Source organism: Dromaius novaehollandiae, chromosome 14, assembly GCF_036370855.1.
Source record: "Dromaius novaehollandiae isolate bDroNov1 chromosome 14, bDroNov1.hap1, whole genome shotgun sequence".
NCBI lineage: Eukaryota > Metazoa > Chordata > Aves > Casuariiformes > Dromaiidae > Dromaius > Dromaius novaehollandiae.
Window position 1 is genome coordinate 1,211,364 of NC_088111.1, and position 25,895 is coordinate 1,237,258.

The 25,895-nt window shown below is 56.8% G+C and overlaps 1 protein-coding gene across 2 annotated transcripts in view; it reads right to left on the reverse strand.

Moving 5' to 3' along the window:
• Positions 1-2,427: 2,427 nt before the first annotated feature.
• The window catches only part of PRKCB (protein kinase C beta), a 134,277-nt gene continuing 110,809 nt past the window's right edge, over positions 2,428-25,895 (reverse strand). Inside the window, exons 14-17 of one of the 2 annotated variants that reach the window (XM_064520015.1) lie at positions 25,143-25,223; positions 24,728-24,835; positions 19,214-19,354; positions 2,428-6,686 (exon numbers count right to left, since the gene is read on the reverse strand). In XM_064520015.1, the coding sequence (XP_064376085.1) occupies positions 6,534-6,686; positions 19,214-19,354; positions 24,728-24,835; positions 25,143-25,223 (483 nt within the window). In that variant the 3' untranslated portion in view covers positions 2,428-6,533. Of the gene's footprint in view, positions 6,687-8,332; positions 9,731-19,213; positions 19,355-24,727; positions 24,836-25,142; positions 25,224-25,895 lie in introns of those variants that run through there. The other variant, XM_064520014.1, reaches the window with a different exon arrangement.

Consider the following 25,895-nt stretch of genomic DNA (forward strand, 5'->3'; position numbering starts at 1 on the left):
CCCCCCCACACACACACATGCACGCGCACACACACACACACACACACACACGCACACCCTGCTCCCGCACTGCCACACACACTGCCTGCCCCGAGGAGACCCATTTTTAGCACCTGCCCCGGCGCCATTCCAGGCCAAACCAGAGCAGGATGCCGGTAAACAGAGGCTGGATCTCGGAGCATCGTCCATGTCGTGCGCCTTAATTATTTGACACTCGTTAAAACTCTCACTCTGGCTCTCTGCTATCTCATCGCTCGCAAACATTTTTGCTGCCAGTTGGATGAGCTTATGACTCATGCGACCTTTCAAATAAGCCCTATAGCGTATCCACCTCTGAAACGAATGGCTTCTTAGGGGTTGGGTGTGCGATAGGAAGGCAGATGATTTACCCGCTCGTGTAGCCGTCCACGGTTATCATTGGTATGCACGTATATGTAAATACCGGTTATTTACTCCCCAAATGCACGAAAAGCAAATTACTCAGGTTACCAAACCCAGGCTCTGCGAAGCCGAGTGCGACAACGAAGTAGCCCGCTCAGCCCTCAATCACCTTCGTCGTGCATATTCATTAGGGCATTTTAATTACAAGGCCACGCTGGTCTCTCACTGGGCGCCCTGCACTTGCTGCCCTGCTCAGACACCCCCCCCGTGCAGAGAGGCTGCATGGCTCATGCGAGTGGGGGATTTTGCAGCCACGTGTTATTTTGGCAGGGCGTGGTGGTGTGCGCGGTGCATGTGTGCCGGGTCCCAGGCTCTCGGCTTCGGCTGGCACCGGCCCCATGCAATTTTGCGGCCGGGCAGCCCCCGGGCAGGTCGCGCTCGCCCCCGGCCCCATCGCGGCCCCATCGCGGCCCCGCTTGCAGCAGTGAAGGAGCCACAACAGCCCGGCTGTGGGGCGGCACAGCCTGCGCGGGGAGAGCCGTCCCCGCGGGCAGAGACGCCCGACACCGAGCTCTGCCCTTCCCAATCCAGCCACGGATCTGCCGCGTTTAAGCTGGCAAAGCGGCAGCGTGGGTAGCCAGAAATAATCCCCGCATTAGCAGGGAGCTGGATTATATTCTGTTCCTCGAGGTGGGCGAGCCCCCGGCACCGCAGGGCGGGGGCCGTCAGCAGCAGCGCGGTGCCGGGGGGCTGTGGCGCCTCTGGGAGCCCCACGCGCGGGGGCCCCACGGCCCAGCAGCGATGGGGGGTGCAGGGAGGAAGGAGCAGTCCTTCCTCATCAGCCCCAGCGCGGGGGGCCGTGTGCGAGGGGCCGCGCGGGTGCGGGAGGCGGGTGAGCACGGCTGCGGGCTCCGGTGCCCCGCGTCCGCCGTCAGCAGCGTTTCTGCCCCCAGCGCCCCGCGGTTTAATTGGTTTGAGTTAAAGTCTTGGAAGAAGCAGCGGGTACCGGATACGGAGGAAATGGGATTGTAATGCAAATGGCAGGGATGCGGGATGGCTCCGAGGCTGTGCGCTGTCTGTCGCTGGTGCCCATCGCGCAGCAGTGGGGCAGGATCCCCCCGGCGCCGTGCGGGGACCGGGTTGGTGCTGCCCGCGTCCCGCCGTGCGGGCAGGCTCCGTAATCGGGGTTTTTTCCCAGCTATTCCAGTGGAGACTCTAACTTCAGAATTAATTAACTTCACTATCAAAAGCTGAGTCATTTGTCACAATGGTTTTGTCATTAGCTCCCATAATTAAGGGAAGTGTCACAAAACCAAATGTTTCCTTTGCAGAAGCCGGAATAACCGGCGTGGGGAAGCGTTTCCGAAGCGCTGGCAGCGGCCGCGGGCCCAGCTGGCTCTGCTGCCCGCTGTGGAGGGGCAGGCGTGAGGCCGGGGACTGCACGAGGTCCTGGACCAGCGATGGAGATGCCCTTCGCGGCCGCTCGCCCAGCATCGTGGCGGGGGGGGAGCAGCCGGCGCAGCCCCCAGCCGAGCTCGGCTGCGGGACCGGCAGCGCGGCCAGGAGGGCGGCCGGGCTGGGCCCCCCCGTGCAGCCACCAGTGCAAAGCCCACGTCCCGCTGGCGTGAGGTGCGCTGAGCTGTGCATCACCCAGGGACCCGTCCCATCCCCGGAGCCGGCCGCACGCGGAGCAGCCCCCGTGCACAGCCTCGGTCACCCCTGCCGCTCCGCAGCGCCCGAAGGACCAGCCCCCCCCGCTCCCCGGTCTCTACGGCCCCGTACGGGCAGCCGGTGCGCGGCTCAGCGCTGCCTTCCAGCCGGGTCCACGTGGCCGCGCGCCCCGGCCGCACGGGCTGGCATCCTTCTCGCAGGAAAGCCGCAGCGTTTCGGCGTCTGCTGCCGTAATAGGGCTCAGCAGGGTCCCCTCAGGGTGGCCGAGCCCGAGCCAGCAGCCGGGAAGAGCTGCCAATGACCGGGATCCCGTGGCGTGCCCAGGGCTCTCCCGCGCACCCAGCCGCGCCGGCGAAGCAGCTCCAGCTCACAGCGTTTCTTTAAAATTATATACTTTATTTTTTCATACATGCAGCAAATAGAATAAAGAGTATATGCCCATCTAAAAGGAGGTCTATGAGAATCCTTTGACAAACACACAGCAGGTAGTCTATGGATGTAGAAAAGTCATCAGATACTTGCAGGTGAAATCAAATTCACAAACACAAACTGATCAACAATAAACATTTCCAATTTTTTCCTTTGTTTTTAATTGCCAGTTTGAACGTGATCAGAAATAAACAGCTTGGATGACACTTCCATGCATGGAGCAAGATGCTTGCTGTGCCCCGGCTCTCGCGGGCTCCGCGGCACGTCTGCCGCCGCAAAGCAGGGGAGCCGCAGCACCGCGCTGAGCTGGTCCACGCTCCAGATGGGAGCCCCGTCCTTGGAACAGCTGTCGCCTTGCCCCGTGCAAAAACTCGCCCTGCTTCTCCCCTTGCATTCGAGGTCCTGGGAGCAACAAGCCCCAGAGCACATCTGCTGCCTGGCCCCTCGCTGAGCTTCGCACCGCTGAGACTGCCCGTACGGGTTTGCCGCGGTGCAAACTTGCACGTGGTTATTAGAGAGATTAAATGGATCAACAACCACTTCTGCGACAGCTTCCGTGCCCAGGGAAGGCAGCTGCTCAGGCTCCAGCGGGGGAAGAGGAGAGCCGCCACAGCAGGTCGCCCCTGCCCCGGGGGGCTGGCCGCAGCCCACCCAGCGACCCCCCCTCAGCTGCGGGGCAGCAGCCTCGGAGCGGATGAAGAAAACCCGCCCGGTCCCGTCTACGATCCCACCAGCGCACTGGCGACAGCCGGCTGGGGATGCCGAGACCCCAGCGCCAGCACTGGGTCACCGCTGACCCGAGTCACGTCACTTCTCCTGATCTGTCCTTGTCCCTGCTGCCCCTCCGGCCCTGCTCGCCCGCGGCCGTGCTGCACCGCAAGCCCGAACCCCCAACCACCGACCCGGAGCCTCTCGCTCTCGAGACCAACGCCGACCTCTCTGCAACGGCATTTTGCCGAAAGCAAACTCCGTTTCGGCAGGCCAAGAGGGAGAGAGGCGACTGCAGCGGCCGGGGTAGGCGGGGAAGGCTGCAGCCTCAGGCAACCATGCCGGGGTGTGCGGCGGGCAGCACTGCCCCTGCGCCCACGCCGTGCCACCAGCACCTGCACCACGACATCAGCACCCGCGCCGTGCCACCAGCACCTGCACCAGGCCATCAGCACCTGCACCACGCCACCAGCACCCGCGCCGTGCCATCAGTGCCCACGCCACGCCGTGCCACCAGCGCCCGCGCCGCACCCGAGCAGCTCCCCGCCCGCCTGCACCCCGCCGCAGCACCGGGGCAGAGCACCGCCGTGCTTTTGCTTCCCGTTGGCCGAATTCCCGAGCGGCAGCCTGGCGCGGCCCAGGGAAGCACGGCTGTTGAACAAGGCCGCCGTCCCCGCCGACACGGTCGGGAACGCCTGCCTCCAGCGAGAAATCCCGGTGTTTTTCCCAACACCCGCGTGGGACAAGAAGCAGTGAGCCGGGGTGAAGGAAGCGGCACATCTGCGCCGGGAGATGCTGGTTGCCAGCCGCAGACTGAGCTGCTCCCGGGCTGCTCCCGAGCGTCTCCTCCGCCCTGCACCCACCGCGCAGAGCCTTCCTTCCGCCGGGCTCCATCCCGCACCAGCCACCCGGGGACCAACCGTCTTCCTAAAGCGCTGCTTTTCCCACCTAATGGCAAAGTCTAAATCATCCGACTGCGGTAGACAGAGCCGACCATGGCCACCGTGTCCTTCCCTGGACGAGTCCGCACTAGCCTCAGCGTCTGTGCGGGGCCACGTTCCCTCCTACATCGCTCCACGGGGGGAAGGGGCTGCAAACCGCGAAACGGGAGCTTTGCAAGCAGCGGCTTGGGCAGCGTCAGGGACGCGGCAGCTCGCGGCACGAGCCGGCCCGGGGGGCACGCGGAGGCAGCGTCCCCCCCTCCCCGGGCCCAGCCTTCGCCAAGCTCCCCAGCAGCGCGATCGTGACCCTGCGGCCATCAGAGCTGCGCGCGGGCGTCGCTGGTGCCGCACAGCCGGCTCCCACGGGCAGAGCGGAGCCGCCCCGCCTGCAGAACGGCTTCCCGGGAGGCTCCGGCGGGAGGTGCCGCCGGGGCCGCTCAGCATCGGGCAGATCCCACCCCACGCGGAAGGGTCACCCCGGATAAACACAGAAGCCCCAGGGGAAAGGAGACGCGGTGCCCTGCGCGGTGGTCCCCGCGCGGCACGGCACGGCACGGCACGGCACGGCTCCCGGCGCCTTCCCAACCGAAGACACCTTACAGCGCTCCGGCGTCGGAGAGACCGCGGGAGCCTACTCGGAGCCGAAGATACGAAATTAAAGCATTCACCACTTAAGTAACACTAACTCTGCAGCGACGGGTTTGAAGGTCACGGTAACACACATGCTCTGAACATCCACTGTGGTCTGCAGCAGGGGCGGGACGGCTCCCGAAACGCACGCGCAGCGGTGAGCGCTCTCACCACGAATGAAGTCAAACTCCAGCTTCCTCTGGTGCCGTCTGAGGCGAAGTCTCCCATAACCCCCCTTATCAATCTGGCACAATTTGCAGTTTTTGCGGGTTGTGTTTTGTCTCTGCAAGCCCAGGTGGCACCTGAGCCGGGGGCACGGCCCCGTGCGCCCACGGCCGTGGAGCCGGCGGCAGCGCCTGGCTTCCAGCAGCCTTTTGTCCTTAATGAACCGTTAACGGAAGAAAAGGATTGCCAAAGGTAGAGTCTGAGGTTTATAAAAGACCTACAAACCGGGATTTCGGTTGCAGGATTCCACATGATTCACAAAATCCCACCCCCATTTTTCCCCATATTCATGAAGTCATGTGTATTTACACCAGAATCGGTAGTTTCAAAAAATATATGCGTGCTTTTTGCAAACCCACCGAACTCCCGTATGGCGAGAGGAACAGCAGCCGGTGCGACTCGAGACGCGCACGCTCGGCGCGCATCCCGCTGCGAGCAAAAGCAGCACATCGGCCCGGCTCGCGGAGCCGCCCCGGCACGCTGCCCGCCCGCCCCGGCACGCATGGATGCTCCGTCCTGGTCCGGGGTTTCTGCAACCATGCAGAAGGTCCTGGATTACCGAGTAACATCCCCAGGAATTTTGACTAAAATCAGGTAAATCAAGATGTCTGTAAAATTCATGACTTTGAGCCTTTAAGATAATAGCGGAGGGTGTAAAGTATAAAAGTTCCCATTAGAAATAGCCCTCAGTACAGCCCTTTTTTAGCGGGCAGAGTTTCAGTTGCTAAACTGTAAACCGAGAATATAAATGTGTTTTGTTTTGGTAGAATATTAATATCCTTTACAGAGCTGCTAAATTTTGACTGTGTCTGTGAAAAAACAGGAGAAAGATTTATGAGAGTGCTGACATAGTATATCAAAACTGCAAACTGTTCCAGATGTTAAAAAAAAAAAAAACCCACCTTTCACTTAGAAAAAGATTTGCTCTGATTTACAAGAACTGGAATGAAACTCGTTTTGCAGTCTGAACGCCTGAGTAACGGGAGGAAACGTAGGGCAACGCACACGTTCACGGGAGGCTAAGGAGGAAGACAGCTTCGGTGAGCCAATCCGGCCGTATGTACAATGCCTTTAAAAACATAGGTATGTCTATAAGCAGACTTTTCCACAGTGACCAAACGCACCCATGTCTTGAACAAAAGGCTCTTCTAAGACAAGTTCACAGTCATGGCAAGCTTCGGCACAACTGCTTAAAATATCAACCATGCTTAGCATTCAAAGGAGACAACTTGTGAATAACTAAGTTCACTGGAATTTCAGCATCTGATCTCAAGAATTACAAAGACTGCAGCAGTTTGGTGTACTTCTGTTTAAAAACGCTATTAGTCACCACCACCGAGAGCTCCTAGAGGGATCGCGGCCGCCAGCCCAACCCCAAGCGTTCCCAGCCAGAGACCAAGCGAGCAGGTGACACACACACATAGAGGCCTCCTAAAACAAGCGGTCGTCGTGTTTCCGATGAGGATACGTATGTACGCACTGCTAATCCCGGAAGACGAGTGTGGGTATTTACAGGGCGCTCCGGCGTCGCCGGCTGCCCGCCCGGCGCTAAACGTTAATGACAAACTCGGGGTTAGTGTAGGAGAATCCCGCGAACTCGTTCTGGTCCAAGTTCATGATGAAGAGCTTGTCGGTGGGCGTCAGCTCCACGGGCTGCCGGGTGAACTCTTTGTCGAAGTTGGAAGTGTCGCGTTTGTCCTTCTGTTGAACGGAAAGCACAGAGTTAAACGCGGCGGGGGAGCGGCGCTCGCTCGGGCGTGCGAAACCCCTGCCCTGGCTGCTGGGGACACCGCGGAGCAGGCGGCCGCGCTCGGACGCTCGACGGCGGGCACCGGGCGCGAGGACAGGCGGACGCCCGTGGGACTCGCTCCACACGCACACCCGGACGGGCGGAGGGACGTGACGAGAGCAGGGGACGCCACGAGGGACGTGGAGCTCCTGGGCGGACGTCCCGCCTCGCCGGGCCGCTGCGGGAGAGAGCGCGACACCACGACAGGTCTCGGCATGCAACACCAGCTGCAAACACATTCGCAGTACACAGCAACAGAGAGCCTGGAGGAAGCAACATGCCTCGAAATGCAGGTAAACACTCAGTGCGATTTCAAAATTTGCACAAAATAATCACCTGTAAGGGCTTCTTTTGCTTTAAGTCTGCTTATTTTTTAATTATGCTATGATATGGTATTGATCGACAGCGTTTTACTGATTAAACTTGAGATGAGGATGTGATTTGCTCCAGGGTTGTACATATAAAACACACAGTGGCTCCAAACCCCAAACTCGAATGAAGGCTCCACCTACGCAACCTTTTATAACCCTGATTTCCTAAAAAGCCCAACTTTGCAGCTACATCCAAGCCAAAAAATAAAAAAAATTGTCATCTCGATCAGTGCTGATAACCCGCTCCCAGCGCCGCTGACCCCATCGATGGGAGAAGCCGGGCCGCTGCTCCAACCGCGCGGGTGCCGCAGGGTCCCCCCGCGACTCCAGGCCTCTCGCAGGGCACCGCAGCGCCCGGCTGGGGGGGGAACCCACCGGCCCCGGCGGGACCTCGCCGGCGGGGAGCCGCGGAGGGGAGCCCTGCACCCGGGGCGGGCGAAACCGGCCGCCTTTTACACCGCTACAGCAGCAAGACGGAGATGAAGACCTCCAGCATCCAGCCTCCAGTGCAGCCGTCCTCCAGGGAGGAGGAGGAGGATGGCGCGGGGGCCGGGGAGACGGAGCGGAGGGAGGGGAAGGCCAGGCTGCAGGTGCCTCCAGCGCAGGGCGCGCAGCTCCGGGAGGCGACGGGGAGCAGCGGCAGCGCCGAGGCCGCGGCACCGTTCGGGAACATCCCGCCGGGTTCAGGAACATCCCGCCGGGTTCAGAGCTGCGGCCGCTTTGCAGAAGCGGATTTCCAAAGACGGGAAGAAAATGGTGCGTGCATTTAGGAGAGGGAGGCTGGCAGGACCTGCAACCCGTCTGCAGCTGAAGGTGCCAATCGCTCTGAGCGGCTGCTCCGGGGAGAGCGGCCGGCAGGACCACGAGTCACCGGCACGTCGCTCGCTGCCTCCCGGAGATGATCCAGAAACCTTCAGCACATCCTGCCGTCGTCTCCGGGCAGGACGACCATAGCGAGGAGCAAACGGCGGAGCTCTGCCCCGGCGGCGCCTCCCGGGCTTCTCCAGACCTTCCTCCCGGACGGAGATGCCGGACTCCTCTCCCGGCCAAGATGCGGCCTCGGCCGCGGCTCTCTGCTCCGAAGACGCCTCCGGTCCGTCGCGCGCTGCTCTGGGCACAGACGCCCCGGCCCCGGCGCTCCCGGCTCTCCGAGCCGCAGCGAGGCCTTATTTACAAATAAACGCGGGTTTCTTTGACCATGATTTCTCACTTTTTATTTCATGAGCAGTATCGGAAAAAAAATTGGCACGTTACAACTTAAAGCAGATTGGTACAAAGTGACAGCCCACGAACACCTGCAGCCTGGTATAAAAGGAAGCCACACGGTCGTTCCTGCTCCAGGAGAGCCTCGTCCTTCCCCAAACTTTTTCTTTGATGCCAGAAACAAAACTTAGGCAATTTAAATATCTAGCGGCAATTTTTTTTAAGTAGGAATATTAGTTAAAACAGATTTCTTTACAAGCTTCATATCAGAACTCACAATACTGTTCAATGTTAAATAGCATCTCATTTGTGTTAATACCATTTTTGACACATTTAAAGCGCAAGTTACAAACTCAGTTGCTTTGGCATTTGAAAAAAAAGAAAACGTTTTGATATGAAAAACAATGTCGTGTGAAGTTTACTAGGGTGACCATGCATTCGAAAGCATTCACAACAGCTCGTTCCAATCTCCTGCTTGTAACTGGGAATGCTCCTTTCCATAAAAACGCTGCTTAGAAACTGCACAATCAGGAGAAATCTGTGTAAACAGCACACGTGGCTTTCCTAACGATTTATTACTGCTCTGGAAGACCCGGCGAAGGGGAACCGCGCCTGACCGCAGGAGCGAGGACACGTCGGGAGGAGGCACGGGGCTCCGCGGTGCGCTGGGGCTGCACGGGAAGCGAGAACCCGTCTCACCTCTCCTGACAAACCGCCCAGTTTTAGGAGGAGCTTTACAGCCTTCGCCAGCAGCCCCCGCCCCCGGGACGCACCTCGACTCCACAGGGAAAAGTCTCATAAAAATCGCTCGCGTGCCCCTGGAGCTGGGGAGGTTCAGGTGAAACGTTCGTGATTGCATTAAAAGGCTAGAAAAAGGGCAGAGCAGGAATCAAAGCACGTGCTTAAGAGATTTCTCCTAATTGCCTGGCCCGGACCTGGGTGCTGTTACACACACTCTCCACTTAACCTCTGTTAGCCAATAAATTGTTTTCATTTCCTACAAATAAAATTTGATAAAAACGTATTTGCGGTACTTACTGCATGTCACCTACCATTCAGGCATGCCCCGAATTACGTGAAGACACTTCTGGCTTAGAAATATGGTCACTCTAGTAGTATTACTAAAGAAAAACCATGAATGCAACTTTCGCAATGGAAAATGTCACCACAACAGCAGCTGGGACCGGATGATAAAGATGCAGGGATGAGATCTACACAGCTACTTAGCTCTTGGCTTCAGGTTTAAAAAACTCAGAGTTAACAAAGGAAAATCCTTCGAATTCTGACTGGTCAATGTTCCTGATGACTTCCTGGTCGGGAGGTGTTAGGACGGGTGGATGGCGAGTGAAAAACCGGTCGAAGTTTTCAGCACTGCGTCCACACTATGAGAGGGGAAAAAAAGAACGTATGGTGGGTGGAGAAACAAAGCACACGGATGCGGTCTGCAGCCTCCCCTCCCCTCCACGCCCTGCAGAGCGCGTTATCTCAATGCAGCAAATGACAGAAAACAAAAAGGTGCAAAACACACATGAGTTTTGTTAATCGTAAGGTGATGTTTTCTCATGGAGGAGCCAGAGCCTGACAAAAGCCCCCCGGCTGCGGCATGGCAAGTAATTGCAGGGGAGGGATGAGATGGGAGGGCAATTACTTGCTGTCGCTGCCCTGCCTGCGTGCGATGCCGTACCCTGTCTCAGGCCGCGCCGTGCACGGAGCGGTTCCTCCCCTGACAGAGGCTCCCCCGAGGTCTCACCCATCTACACGTCCGTTCCCCGTCACCCCTCCTCACCCAGGCACTGGAGCTCTTGCCGTGCCCGGGCTGCTCGGAGGAGCCCCCTCGCTCCGGCTCGAGGAGAGGCCCCCGCCTTCGGCAGCGCTCCTCCGGGGAGGTCACCGCTGCCTGAACGCTTGACGCAGGCGACGCGGCTGCGCTACGGCACAATTCCCGGTCTGCTCCGTCCCTTCCCACCGTGCTCGTTAGACCCGACGGGCCGCTCGGAGGAGAGGAGCAGAGCTGCCCCCCGCCAGCAAAGGCAGAGCAGAGGCCCCCAAGGTCCCGGCGGGATGCCGGGGAGGAGGAGAACGCGGGGCCCCGTCGGGAGCCAGGAGCAGGGGACGTGCCACCCGCTTTCATTTTCCTGGCAATCAAAACAAAGCGTCCTACAGCTACGAGTGCTGCAAACAACTATTTAATATAATAATAACAGCAATAACCAATACCAGGTGGAGCCTGGGTTACTGCAGCGGTATGTGGGAATTCTTACTGGTCCCTTAGGAAATGACACAGTTACGAACCGAGCTCAGTTACTACCTATCGCACGCGCGTCACATCCCGCGTGAACCGCGGCTAACGGCTCTGCTTTGCTGCTTGGTGAACTCTCTTCTCGTTGCTGCCGCACAAGCAGCGCTCCCCGGGCTCTGCGTCCCCGGCAGAGCTGCGGCAGGCAGCACCTCGCAGTCCTGCGTTTCTCTTTTCTCCTTCCATTTCCCTACGGAGAACCTACGCTCTAAGTGCTGGGACAATTTTTGCTGGTATTTAACTTTCATTTGCTGAGGAAACAGATTTACATTTTTAATAAACATCAGACTAAATATAATAAAATATTAAAGACAAATACATGTAAATGCCAACATTTCCCAGTTCCTTCCTCTGCCAGAGAGGAGTTTCAGGGAAGCCAACAAGAACGTCCATCAGCCCTCCAATGTCATGTTCTCTTGGCAGCTCTTACTATGTTCTTACAGCAACCAAGCGAGACACTTATTATCCTCCAACCTCTGAAAAGTTCAGTGGATAATGTCTGAGCTGATTTTAACTCTAGCTGAAGCAACGCTGGCAGCCTGCCCAGCCTGGGAGCCCACCTTCCACATCGCTCTGCCTCGCTCACGCTTTGCAAGTCCACGCCTTGAACCAGCCCGTTTCTAGTCTGGATTTGTCGGGCTTCTGCTCACGAACGTGGAGTGGCCTTGACGTTGCGGCCTTCCACGAACAGCCTTTGGGAAATCCCTGACTTAAGGCACAGAGCCCAGAAAGAAGGAAGACTCTGCAGAGAGGGTAACAGTCCCTGCACCAGAAGACGTACAGCCCAGAACAAAAATCAATAACAAAACCCCAGTGAGGAAATGGATAATGAAGACCCAAGTAAAAAGCCCAGACCAGTGGACGTGTGGCTTGTTGGCTGCTCTTTTTACACAGCCCAAGGTCTTCTGCCTTACCGATCCCTGACTGCTCCCTGGACCCCAGCCCAAGGCAATGCCCCACATCTTTCCTATGGATTACTTCGCTCCTGGGAGCGACGAGGGGATGCAAACGACCTGGGATGTGTCCCTGTCCTGGGCAGGCGGGTCCTTGACACCACGTTGAGAAGTGAAAAACATCGACCTTTGGGGTATGTCCCCTCCCAGCTACCCCCGCTGCACCCTGCTCCCAGCCCGCAGCTGGTGCCGACCCCAGCCTGCCGTCCCGGCTGCTCGGGGAGCGGCTGCGAAGCCCGTCCCAGCTGCAGGCTCGCCACGGAGGTGCCAGTGCGGCGAGAGCCCCGGGCGCCTCGTCTGGAGGAGCGCTTACGGGGACCGCTTCGACAACAGCTCATCTCCAGAAGCTTCAAAAGTTACCGAAAGATAACCTGCTTTCTAATGCAGCAAGACAGCTAGAAAGTTTGCAGATGTCCAGAAACTACGGCAAGGAAACTGCAAGGTTATCTCCGGACGAGCTGACAGTTCCCAAAATAAAGAATCTGAACAATATCTATCACAGCTTCCGTTGCTTTGGGAAGGGCTGGTCGCTGCTCCAGACCGTGCAATCAAGTACAGCTTTAGATTCTTGCAAAAGGGTGCTTTAGATGTTGGACATGTTAGCATCAGCCAAATGGCTGCCTGAAAGCCATCGCATTAGCATCAAAATAGAAAATAAATTCACAAAACCGAAGTTGCCAGTTCCACAATGCCTGGAAGCTAAAATCATGAAACAGAGAGACATGGGCTTTTCTAGGCCATGTTGTCACTAGTCTTCCCTCTTAGCAGTGAAATAAAATAAACCATCAGCAAGACAACTGAATAAGTCTGCAATGCTTCAGGTTATCGGTGCAGTCATACGCAACGTAGCAGGGTTTGCCTGCTAATAAGCGGCTCACCTGCAGATCCTATCAACTCCCAATATAGAGTTAAAGATTTACAGGGCTTTGAAAATATAGCTGTCACTGCCCATTAGCTTCACGAGAACTTGGTGGAGAGACGCAAGGCAGTTCACATGTGAAATGTCTGACAGCACCAGCCTTGTTTTTGCTATAAAGAAATGAGCTGTCTTAAAAAAAAAAAAATCAAAAGAACCAAAATCCATCATAAAGATTTAAAACTAATCCTTGTGAAGTGCTTCCAGTTATTGGGATAAAAGATACAAATGCATTTTTAATATGTATATTGGCAAGGAATAATTCTCACCGTAATGTTAGAAAGCAAGAATATTTGGATGGAAAATCTTTCCAGCTGCATCAAGTTTTATGTCCAGCTTTGGGAAGAATTTGTTTTACTCCTGCAGACTTTCTGTTCTGATGCATGAGAATATTGCTCAGTCAATAACCCAAAATATCATACCCTCTTTCAGAGTTTTCACACGGATAAAATAAATACCATAAGAGCTGGAAATGGTCTCTGGGTTTATGGAAGACCTATGCAATCCCAAACACGAAGCTTCGAGGCTGTTACCACGCATCTGTGCTGCCTCGTTAATGCAACGAGAGCTGGAATGACCTTGGAGCATTGCTGCACCGCAGATTTTACACCAGTGCTCGGCCTCCAGGGTCCACGCTCTTTGCAGAACCAAATTCACCTCTTACCCTCGGGGCTGGGGCAGCTCCCAGCGAGCCGCTGCGGCTGGGCCAGGCGCGCGGCAGCCCACCCGGCCCCAACCCACCCTGCTGCCAATTAACCTGGCAATCGGAAACTCGGCGATTCTTCTTCCAGCGGCCGAGGACCAAGGCTGCTGGTGTTTGAGAAGCGAGGTCCAGCCCGCGCTCCCGCCGAGGGGCAGGACGGAGGACTCGTACTGCTCCAGCCTGCAAACGGTTGCTGTCTGCAGCAGCACCATCTTTTGCAGCTTCTAAAATTAAGCTCCTCTTTAAAGGAAGGGAGACATCCTGTACGAATTTGTACATTTATCTAAAGCCATGTTGTGAAAAATCCGCCTCATTTTAGCACTATATTAATGTACAGGCATCACTCCATCCTGAACGGAGAAAGGGGGAGGGTGGGAATTTATCTTACATAAATCCCCAACGTGTCCTGTCTAATATTTATAGCCAGCACAGAATGACTTTTTTGCAGCTGCAGAAATAAAACTGTCAGCTTAGAAGATAGCCTTTTTATTTTATCAGTTTCTAGCTTGCTTTCAAATAGAGACAAAAGGCATAATAAAATATTTTCCATTGATCCCTGAGATGCAATCAAAGTTCATAAAAAGCCGAGGGTGGCTGTTTTCATGCCGAGATGGTCTCAAAGAGGAGGAGAAGCAGAGGGCCGAACGTGCCCTCCGTTGCTGCCCGCGGCGGCTGCTACAGCCGGGAGCCCTTTGGGCACAGGGCGACCTCTGAGCGTGCACATCCCTCCTCGCTGGTCACGTCCCCAGCGATTCTTCTAAGCTTGCGCGAACCAGGGAAGACCCTCAGCTGGGCTGAGCTGTGCAAGCCCGACCGATTGCACAGTTTTGCCAGCTGCTGCGGTGCCCAGCGAGACGCGGCTTGCGGGGGGGGACGAGAGCAGCGGAGGGCGAGCGGCAGCGGACGACCTGCAAGTGCTGCTCTGGACGGGGTTTAGAGCAGGGCCCTCAGCACCAGCTCACCTCGCTCTTCCGCCTACGTTTCTGTGCACATAATACACATCACAGCTAAAGCAAGTAGGCAAGCACCGGCTGGGACTGCCAAATTGCATTTCACAGCTGTTCCCTGGTTTTTCTCCCTTTCCGAGCGCTCCGGAGGCTGCTGCAGCGGGGGGGGGGGGATGGTGCGGCCACCCCCGGCCCACTCGCTCTGGACGGAGGAGTCGCCCGGCGAGCGGAGGCTTAACGAGCATCACCGGCGAGGGGAGGGCTGTGCCCTGCCAGGGGACCGGAGCAGGGCAGGGAGGGGGTTTCCGAGGTCCCCGGCCGTTACAGAGATGCTGCAGACCGCAGCTCCCCCGGCCCGCGGTGGTGATGCCTCCAGTGACCGATGCCCCATGAAGGCCAGGAGCTATTGAAGTGCATATGGGATTAAATGGCATTTAATGGTATTCCCCCCCTCTGGCGCAAAAGGATAAAAGCTAATATTTAAAACAGTTTAGCTGCAAAAACTGCCTTGGGGTCAGATTTGCAAAGGTGCCGATGCAGAAGGGCGCTGGGGGACGTTTCGGAGGGAGCGAGGCATCTCGTGGGAAAGCGCGACGCTCCCGCGCTGCTGCTGCTGCTCCGCATTAACGACCTGGCTCTTCGCCACTCCGGGAAGGATTATGGCTCTTAAAGACTTCTGGAAATAGAAGGCTCCTCTGTAGGGAAATCTGGTTCCCTGCCTGAAAGTGGGAGCACACCGGGGGCTTTCTGCGCTGGGGGGAGGAGGGGGAGGGCAATGACGGCACACTTGCAGGTCATAAACCTCTGCTTAATGATGCCGCCGGCCCCGCCGCCCCGCCTGAGTGGGGTCCTGGCACAAACCCGCCCTCCTCTCACACAGCTACGAAAACACACATGCAGGAGAAGCAGAACTCCTTCTAAATCTGCTCTATGTCATTCCAATACTAATTAATTCAAAGCAACTACAGGAAAGTCTAATTTACGCAATTAAAAATTATTAGATTAAAAGCAATTTTTAAGCCACTGTCCCGTTGTGAGCAATCCTGCACCCTCCGTGTGGGTTCAGTGCTTTCAAAACGAGGAGACTTTTCAAATCACTAGTCTTTATGTAAAGTAAAGGAGTAATTAGATCCCAAAAACAATAATTATCTCAACGAGAGACAGAGAACGCATGCGAGTGTAAATGCACTTCCCAGGGTGAATGCGGACCCGTGCAAGGAGTTGTTCTGCGCATAAGAAACCCAGGAGCAGCCGAGCACAGCCCCGTGCCAAAACCACGAGCTTCTGCATGCCAAAGACAGCCCAGACCTCGACCTGTCTTGTTACCATCCCCGTGATAAAGGTTAATCAGATACAAGCCACGACCCAACACGTGAGATCATGGGGATTTATTTCCAGCTCCGTGTATGGAGCCCTGAACAATCCGTTTCTCTGTCGGTTTAAAATTAAGGAGTTTTTGAGGAGGGATGCAGAGCCCTTCCTGCCGGCTGGACCCCGGAAGGCAAAGCAAGCCTTCGCTCGCACCCAGGCTCGCTGTCTGCGGATTCGTTACAAAACCAAGAGAACATGGCAAAAAACTGTGGGTGCGACACAAGACAACCAGCAAAGATGACTGCGTGGAGGGAGAGCTGCGTGCGGAGAGGGACGGTGCCTCCCGGGAAGGGGCAGCGACGCCCGGGAGCGCCCAGGGCTTCCCCAGCTCCCCGCTTTGCTTTCCAGCACCAGCCCGGCCACAGGGGTCCAATGTGCAACAGGAGATGTTATGGTACTGGAGCAACGAGCAAAGATGGATTTATGATGCTTTTTGATATGCGAAACCTGTTGACACGGTGCCTAACACGGTCTGAACCGCTCTCTGCTAACCACCGAGCTGCGTCCGGCTGGCTGAACCGCTCGGACACCGCGAAGCGCCCGCGGCCCGGGGAGGCTCCGTGCAGCTCGCGAGCAGCCACCGAGCACCGACACCTGCAAACTAGTCTGCATCCTGCAGCCTTAGCTTGCAACCAGCTCCTTGCAGCCTCCTCTTTGCAGAAAGCCCTTTAAAAAGAAGAGTTCAGCTGCGGTGAAGAGCGACGCTAGCACGTTTCGGAAAACCGAGCCGGCACCGGAGCCGCTGCGCGAGCGGCTGGAGGTTGGGAACCGCCAGCCAAGCCCTTCCTCGTCACCCACCCCAGATACTTGCACAAACCCCGATTTCCATTCCTGCGCTGCTCTGATCTGCTCTCACAGATGGCATGAAAGGAGCAGTAATTTCCAGTGCAGAGGCAGAGCCGCTGAAATATCAGCTATCAGCAGGTACCTGAGTTGTCTTAATCCTGCCTAAATCCTACATCAACTGTACCTGCCTTCCCATTAATCTGCCTGCTCTATCAAATGCGAAATTTTTCCCCACACCAGCTGTTAGGTGAAAAGCAGCAGACAATAGCTTACCATCCTCTGCTCCAAGGTCGGTGATCAAAAGGATTTTTAAAGAAATAAGACATTTAAAGCAGGACAAAATTTGCATATTTTAAAGACAAAAACAGTAAGAAAGTGCTTTGACAGTATTCAACTTTTTAAACTGCAAACAAACAAACAAACAAACAACAAGTAACACTACGTTTTAACACAGAGGCGAGGAGAAAAAGCAGTGGTTATCGGTTCCGGGGGAAACGGCCTCTCACGGCGGGGCGGCACCCTCTGCCCAGCGCCGTCCCCGCCGCCGCAGCCTTCGCGCCCGGGCGGGCACCGACTCACCTCTGCTGCCATTTCTGAGCATCGTTTCTACAGCAGCCGGGTCCCATCTGGAGCAATCGAATCGTGGTGTGCACAAACAGCCTCCAAAGGCTTTTGCACTATTTTACTTTGATATTAAGTCAATGCCTTCCCAGGAACACCTTCCCTATGTGGTCTATGACTTGACGATCCCATTCCTCCTCAGGGCAAGTAAAGCAGGCAGCGATTCCAACCTCGGCAGTAACCATCGCACGCTGCTTGCCAGCTGCCCGGGCCTCCGCGTCCCCGACACAGGCAGGGAGGTGGGAGACGGGACATTTTCTCTGCGCTAACACGGAGCACAGCCCAGGACCACAGGGCACAGCAGCAGCTCCGGGCCGTGGGCGTTCGGGTGCACGGCTCTGAGCACAGCAGCCCCTCGGCTTCCTGCAAAGGCATCGCTGTGCAGGGGTCAAGTTGTGATAATATTTATCTGCAATGTCAGAATCGTGAAATTAAAATGTGGGGTGCAAAACCAGCCTGCTCCCGGGCTCCTGGCGTCCCCAGGGAGCGGGATAGCTCAGGACTATCCGCGGGCACCGTGACCCCGCGTCCCGGGGGAGGGCGGCAGGCGCGCGCGGGGCAGCGCTGTGGGACCCGGGGGGAGGACCGGACCTCCCGCGCCCGCTCCCGGGCGGCAGCCGCCCGCTCCTCCGTCCTGCACGCGAGAGGCAGGATGAAGCTGCCGCGGCTCCTGCGGGGCCCCGCTAACGGGCGGTTTGTTCGTATTGGATCAGTCAAGAAGGAGCTGCGGAAGGGAGGAGGCTGCTAGAGCACCGTGGCGGTCAGACCGAGGAGAGCTGAGAGTCAGAACCAGCATGAAACGGGCTCCCAGTGCATCCCTCCTCCGAAAGTGGAGCGCTTCCAAGCACTGAAGGGCATCCCTTTAAAAACGCATGTTCCCTGTAAAACAGGGGAAAAGCAGAGGCGGCCAAGGCCTACAGGCAGTGGGGCAGGGAGAAACTCAGTTAAATACACGCAACCTCTCCGGTCTTTGAGCTGTGACCCAGGACGATGGATTAAGAGTGCGAGCGGTGTCCCCACCTTGATCACTGGGGACAAATATCAGTATCAGCCATGTGGACTGGACTGAGCTTTGGATTCACCATTTCCTGCAAAGCTCCAGTGCCCGAGCCAGGGCACGACAGCGGACGGGTGCAGGAGATGGAGACACGAATAAGCTCGTGCCTCCTGGACCTGGACCACTGCGGAGGGGCTCGGACACGTCCACGGCCCTGTCAGTCCCAGCGGTGGCAAAGAGAGATGGGGAAAACCAGGGAGATGTCCCCCGTCTCTGAGCATCCATGGTCACAGCTGCCTGTGCATCCTCCTCGGGAAGGGCCGGGAGCCCACGGACAGGGAATCGCAGCTCGGCCGCTTGCTCGGGGCCGCGCGGGGCAGCGTGCAGGCAACGCCCGGACACTCCCTCGCCGCGCTGCTTGCCCGTGCCAGGCAGCGAAACCCACTTTGCGGTCCAGGCCGTTCCCATCTCGTGCACTAGTCAAGGATGCACAGACAGATGCTGCTGCAAGGACGCTGGACCGGTGAGCAGGCAAGCACTGCCGTCTTTTTTGAGGGATAACTTTCAGACTATTCAAAACCCCCCCAGTTTCACTCCGGGCAGCTCTCCTCCCCTTCGTGGCCACGTGCTCCGCACTCCCTGCACTCCCCAGCACAGACAGCATCTCCCTCGCTGGTAAAACCCATCTCAAAGAAATGTGGACGTAACACAGAAAATCCTTGTTCTGCTTATTGCAGAATTCCTCTCCATTTTCACACTCGCACACGTCAGGCTCCAGCCTTCCACAAGTTTACCTTGGAGAGAAACTTGAGTGAAATATAGCTTCATTACCAATTCAAACAGACTAGGTTGCTGAGCTAGATGTTAAAATACAGCTTTGATAAACAGAGACCTGTTCAGCTTAAGGAGGAGGAGGAAAAAAGCAGATAGACTGACCCACGGAATAACAAATTGAGAAGTATCATAATGCAATTACATCCTTGATCTAAACACGTGATGTTTCTACCCCCTCTGAGCCTGAGGGGGAGACAAGGTGCCCAGGCGGCAGCATGAGTTATTCTTCCAGGATTGTTGTTTGACGTGTGCCAAATTTACGGACAAGCAATCTCCTAAACAGATCAGATACGTGATGCATCGCCGCCGTGGGAACGAAGAGCAGCATCTGCACATATGCTTGCGCGCGTGTGCACCCACGAGCGTGAGTGGGAGCGAATGTGCAAGAGAGAAACGGTGCGTGGGAGAGAGGAGAAACACACTTAATGCAAGCAAACTTACAGCCTTGGGCTTGAAGGGAGGCTGAATCTCCTTGCGCTCGAGCTTGTCCCAGTCGATGTACCGGAAGAACGCGTGCTCCTTGATGTCCCGCTCTCCTTCCGGGCCGCAGCCCAGGCGCTTGGCAGGGTGCTTGGTCATGAGCTTGGGAGGGAAAAGAAGAAACGGGGATTCACACAGTGCCGAGCTCCTTCACGGCCCCCCGGGAATGGGAGCAGCAGAAGCCGAAGTCACCCCGATGCGATGCACCGCGGGCGAGCGGCCGGGCAGGCTGCACCCCGCACGCGCGTCCCCTGGGAAAGCCCACGGCAGGGAAAGCCCACGGCAGGGCTGGGAAGCACCGAGGACCACGCAGGGACCGAGGGAGGAGCAGGGGCAGCGCCGGCACGGGGAAGTCAGCAATTACGTGGGACAACGGACTGCAGACGGGCGCAACCAGCCCGGGCCCTGCTACACGCGCACGGGGCGGGATGGAAACCCTCCGGGAATGCAATGGATCCACCAAGAAACGTCAGCGTGGTGGTAGAGCTCCCGACACCGCTGCAGCCTCAGCAGCTGGCTGTGCCGGGGGGAGTGCGATACGAGTAAAGCCACTTAGTGTTCAGGAAAACCGGGCTTGGTAGCAAACTTCTCAGCATCTGCAGAGTTAATACAAAGGCCAGTGCCCATGTAAAATGAACAATCTGCCCTCAAAAACCTTCCTTAGCCCTGGGAGCAGAAGCCCCACTTCCCTGGAACTGCCACAGCACAGGCAGGAGATGTCTTTCTAATACAAGAGTCAATTTGGAGAAATAAAAAGAGCAAACAGTCCATTAATATTGTTTATCACCTAAACTCCCCCTCTGCACTGACTCTCTCAGAAACGTGCACTGGAGCACGGGAACCGCGGGCAGCTCAGCAAACATTAATATCCTGGGGCATTGTGCGGGGGAACCGGGAGACGAGGCAGATTCCAGAGGTTGGTAAGACGCTGATAAGGGAGGAGAATACAAGCCGCACACGTGCGACAAAGGCACTGCTTTATTAAAAGCAGAGCGGCTGCACTGACCGCGGAGCCGCGCGGAGGCCGGAGCAGGGCCGGTCTGCGGGAGGGCTCCCGGGACACGGGGCTCCCGCGCCTCCGCGTCCTCCCACGGGATCCAGCTCCCGAGCCGAGAACCACCTCAACCTTTCCACGCAACTGAACCCACCCAATAAAAAAATAAATTAAAAAAAAAGAGAAAAGGGTTTTATAAGCCATTTTTTTCTGACGCCAACAAGCCCGTCAGCCCAGCAGCCAGGCAGAACCTGCTGGGCGAGGGGGGCTCGTGGGCCCGGAGAGCCCAGCTGCAAGCGGCACGGCAGCACCGGGCTCTGCCGGCCGGACAAGTGATTTTCCAGATGGCCAGAGCTGCATCTCCGCAGGGCAGGGATGCGACTGGCACCGGTCCCGAAGAGCACTGCCGTGTGCCGCGCGCCCGGCGGGGACCTGCTGCCAGCGCGGGGACAGGAGGCAGCTGCAGAGAGCAGGGGCCACCGGGGCGCGGGGACAGCAGGGAGAACAAGAGCGGGGCTTTTTTCTAACTTGCATTTTCCTGTTTGTGAATAACAGTGTCCTCCCTGACATTGCACCATCCAGCCCTTTCTATATATATATAAAAAAAGAAGTCCAGCGTACGAAACCTGGCGAGGTGGAGGAAGCCCCACGTCTTGCTGTCTGGAAGGAGCGCAGCACCGGCACCGGTACCAGCACGCGGGTCGGGGTGGATCAATCGAGTCCCACCGGTGCCGGAGGAGCACAGCACCACCGGCCCCGGGGCAGGTTTCGGCTGCTCCCGGCGCACGCGGAGGCTCCTGCCGCTCTCGGGGCCGAGCCGGCCCCCGTGGAGCCCCTGGCCCGGGCAGCCTGGGCTCTGCCGACCTCCCCTCGAGGCGGACCCGGGCCCAGCCGAGCAGCAGCTCTGGCCCCCGGCCGGCAGCCCGCCCGGACCCTGCTTAGCCGAACCGAAGCAGGAGAGTGAACAGTGCCCTGCGGCTCGGCAAGGTTTCTGCAAAGCAAGTCTCCGAGGACAGTGCGGGAACCCGAAACGCTCCGACGACTGCCTCAGCGACCTGGCTGCCTTTTCAGATGGTGCAGTTTGCATTGGGCAAACACGGAGAGAGATCTTCTCTTGGGTCGTCTTTAAGTGCTGACAAACCCACTGCACGTGTACTACCGAAACCCGCGCGGGGATGCAGCTGGGCGGGCGCAGGATGCAGCTCGGTGGATGCAGCTGGGCGGGCGCAGGAGCCCCGGGATGCCCCACGCACCCCCCAGCCGCGAGAGCATCCACCGGCACCAGCGACGTCGGACGTCAGGTCGCTTCTCTGCAAAGCGGGCGTGGGACAAGGGCGAAGCCATCGGCTCGGTGCCCCGGCCCCGCTGCACGCCGGGGAGCCCTCCCCTGCCCGAGGACGGGCCGAGACCTGCCGGGCACCGAGCAGAACCGCGCACCAGCGTCTGCTGAACTCCAACCACCGCTCTGTTTTGCAGACACTTCATGCACCCGCACCAGTAAATATCGTCTATGTTAATGCACTAATTAGTTTTTCCGAGCCAGAATCTCGTTTACCTGCTGCTTTGTGCTGGCAGTTGTTTCTCACACACACACACCTCTTAAATGTAAGTGTTGCTGTTAAACCCACAATTTCCACAGTTTAGCACAGACGCACACCAAATTCTGAGCAGCTCAGCCTGATTAATGAATCATAAAAGATTTTCTACTCCAAGTACCTGTCTGTAAAGTGGCACAGAGCTGTACTCCAATGCAGTTATTCAGTATTTTCAATATATGCATCCAGAAATTAAATTTTCCTGTTTTCCTATTGTGCTTTTATTCACGTTAGCATGGCGGCACTATCTGTTATTGATATGCAGGACCCCATAAACATGCGGATTGATTCTCCTGGCTTACATAGGATAATCATTCAGCATTGTTTGTATTAAACAGGAACAAGTTGATTTAATCCCTGTACTAATGCGGCCGAAGCCCTTCATGTTTCCGTAGATGAAGAAGGATGCTTTAGACCAAATCACCTTTAATGGGGCGTTTGATGTTTGCGGCTTAGGAAAGTCTAAGCCTGGACTCGACGGCTTTGCAGAGCCGCAGCTTCAGCCCCCGTCTCCCGAAGGCAAGCGGCTTTTCCCAGGCATCACCGCCGCGGGAAACACCGCTCAAAACACCCTAAACAGGCCATTTCACGCCTTTGCTACCAGGCAGGGACGGCAGCGGGAGCCGGCGCTCGCAGGCAAGCTGTTCACCGGGAAAGCGCCGCTTTGCTCAGGCGCAGGCAAAACCCTCCATATGGGGAGGGAAGCGGCTGGGCGGCTGTGCCAGCTCCTGCGCCCGCGCGAGCCTCTGCAAAACGCGGCGCCGGGGCCGGGGCGATGCCGGAGCTGCCTCCGAGGGCCCGGGCGAGCGGCCGCGCTGCAGCGGGCGTCGCGGGGCGGCAGGACCCCGGTGCGACCCGCGGCCGGGCCCCGCCACGCTGCAACGAAACTCTGCAAAACCAACAAAACTCCTCGTTGTTTTGCAAGAGCTCGGCTGTGAAACGCCAGCCCCTTCGCGCTCGACGCGGAGCCTTCTCCAGGCAGCCCGCGCCTGCCACAAGCGAGAAAAGCCATCGCGGCTACGGGCAGCAGACGGTTCAATCGCGGTCTCTGCTTGTCCATTTACAGCACTCAGATTTTGACTGATGCAACAGAAAACCAAGCAGACAGCTGGATTTATCCCCGCTCCAACCTCTGCTCACGCGCCAGCATCGCTCCCCGGGGCACGCCGGGCACAGCGACGTTTAACGCTGCAAAGCATCTTCCCCTCTTCATGCACGGCCAGAAAAACAGCAGATTTTCCCCTTCTGCCCCAATCCAAAAAACTAGAAGGAGGAGACAGGGAGAGAAAGTTTGTGGAAACTTCCCCCTCCAGTTGCTCGTGTGGTTCCTAAATTAATGTGTGGATTTAAGTGCATTTTACTGAAATTGATTGCCAAGTGACCTGGAAAACACGATTTCCCGGTGACCCACTTCGAGCCTGGAACACTTTCAGCAGCTTTTCCCCATCAGACAAGCAAAGACCTCCGCTCCTAACACAGACTGCGAATCCGGGGGAAACTGGAAAGGGACTTTGAAATGCTTCAGTGGCGACATTAAATGCAAGATGTGGGACTTGTAGATAGAAGCACTATTTTGAGATACAGAACATTCAGATATTTTAAATATTAATTATTAAAAGCAAACATTTTAAAAAGTCCTACAAAAAACACATAGTTATGGAAATGTTTGGATTAAACCAATACACTGGCTGGCTGAGAAGCGGCTCAGGTCCAAGAAACAACCACAGGCGTAACACCAGGATCTGGCCAGCCTTTACTCCTCGCAACCCAAATAAAGTCAAACCACAGCCAAGCCTTGCCTGGGCTCAGTCCACAGACAGCTCAGGACCCTGGGCAATACAGAGCTTCACTGCAAATTAAGAGATTTCATAACAAAAATACTCTCCTGACCCAGCAGAGATGCACGCCAGCACTGAACTTGAGGCACCCCAAAAGGGCGGCTCATCACAGCCAAGCATAAACCTCCGCAGGATGGAGGCTGTGTCTGAACTGAAGAAAACTACTCAGAAATCGCGCTGAAGTGTCTTGTCTCCCAGCATCATTTTTCTCTTCCCGCACAGATGCGCAAACCTGCCCTGCTGTCACCCGACGGGGCAGGACAGCCCCTGGGCGGAGGTCCCCGTTCCCACACCACACCCGCACTCCGATTTCCCCCGACCTCGGGCTGAGCACGGGCCGACCCACCCTGAGATCCCGCCTGGATTTCTGCACGGAGACCACCACAGTCCCTTCTCCACCTGCCAGGTCCTGCCTGCAGACGCTGATGCACCTGCCACTTATCCAGCCACACAGATAGAGCCCGGCTCTAAGCGTCTTTTTTAGCCATCTAGAAGACATGAGATCCACTAAATAAACTGATTAAAAATGGGATGGTGCTTTGTCTCTCCTTCCCTTGCCACGAGGCTCCACGAGTCCCGCCAGGCTGGGCCCGGCTCAGCAGCAGCCACAGCGGGGCTGGAGCCTTGGGACTGGGCGTAGGCAGAAGCGCTATCGGCAAAAATACAGGATGAACGACGGACTTGTGCTCAAAGCAACACGCTTATCCTACGGCTACAACTGCCCAGTGTCCAACAGGGTCACGGCAGTAGCACGGTGGCACAGAAAGGATCTAGGTGTTATTTTAAATTATTTTTAGCAGGCAAAAATGAAATAGCGCAAGTTCTGGTTGGAGGAGCGGAGAGCACAGACGCTGGAACACAACGGGTTTTGGCCGGCGTTCCCTTGCGCCAGGAGCCCGGGGTCCAGGCGGGAGCAGCGAGGGGAAGGAGAGGTTGGGACCCCCCTTGAGCGCACGGGATTACCGACGGCAGAGGCGCACGTTTGCGCTGCACCCAAGCCATGGCAATCGGTTCTCACTCCTCCCCGAAAAGCAAGGCGAGCCCTTACCCCCTTGCAGATGGCCACCGCCTCCTTGGACATGGACTTGGGATAGGCCACGTTGTGCTCCATAATGGACTGGAAGAGCTCGTCTTCATCCTCGCCCTCAAAGGGAGCCTAGAGCAAAGCAAACAGAGGTTCAGCGGCCTTTCTTTATCTTTGATCTTTCATTAGTTTCTATGATCTCCAGTTGGAAAACCAGCCCCTCCTGCCCCTTGGCTGCCGGGCGGCGCGCGGTGACTCCGGCTCCCGGCCCCGCACGCTGCCGAGCTGCCAGTGCCCGCGGCTGTGATCCCTGCCTCCATCTCCGGCACGGAGGGGACGGCACCCCACGGCTCGCCAGCGACAGAACAAATTACCCGTCAGCATCTGCTCGCAACGGAATTCAACACGATCCCAGAGGAATCAATTAAAATTCAATTACCTGGCCGGCTAACATCTCGTAGAGCAGGACGCCGAATGCCCACCAGTCCACCGACTTCCCGTAGGGCTGATAAGCAATTATCTGAAAACAGCACAAAACAGCAGGATTACACTTCCATTTGTAACCTGTTGGCACGATGCAAACACAAACTGATTTCAAGCTGTAGTCCAGGTCAAAAGGACGAGGTTATTTACTGAGGCTGGATTCTCTGAAACGATGTGAAATTGCAGATATAAGCAAAACATACGACAGGCAAAGTGCTCAGTAATTAAAATACACCCAGCCCTCAAATGCACGCTAAATATTAGACAAAAATGAGACTATTTAGTGTGAATTTGGATGGCTTCATCCCAATTCAGAGCAGGCGCCAGCATCCTTGCTCTTCCCTTTCGCACCCGCCGCAGCACAGCGCATCGCTTCAGCTGGCAGCGGAGCAGAGCTGCTCCTGGCTACGCCGATGTCGGCCGCGATGCTTCTGCTCTGACTCCGGCGCGGTTGGTTTGAAACAACGACACAGAGCTCGGCCCTCTGCGTGCAGCCGGGGCCCTTTGAAACGGGCTTCCAGGATTTGGGGAGTCCAAAGCCGCTGCACCAGGTCGCTCTCTGCGGTTGATTACAGAGCATCCCTCACAGACCAGCCCGATACGGCCCGACGGCATCGCCCTTACCCCAACACCGCGACCGCTCTGGAGTCAAAATGAACTCTGGTGTAACTTCGGTATTTTTTTTCAATTTCTGATATCAAAATTTAGC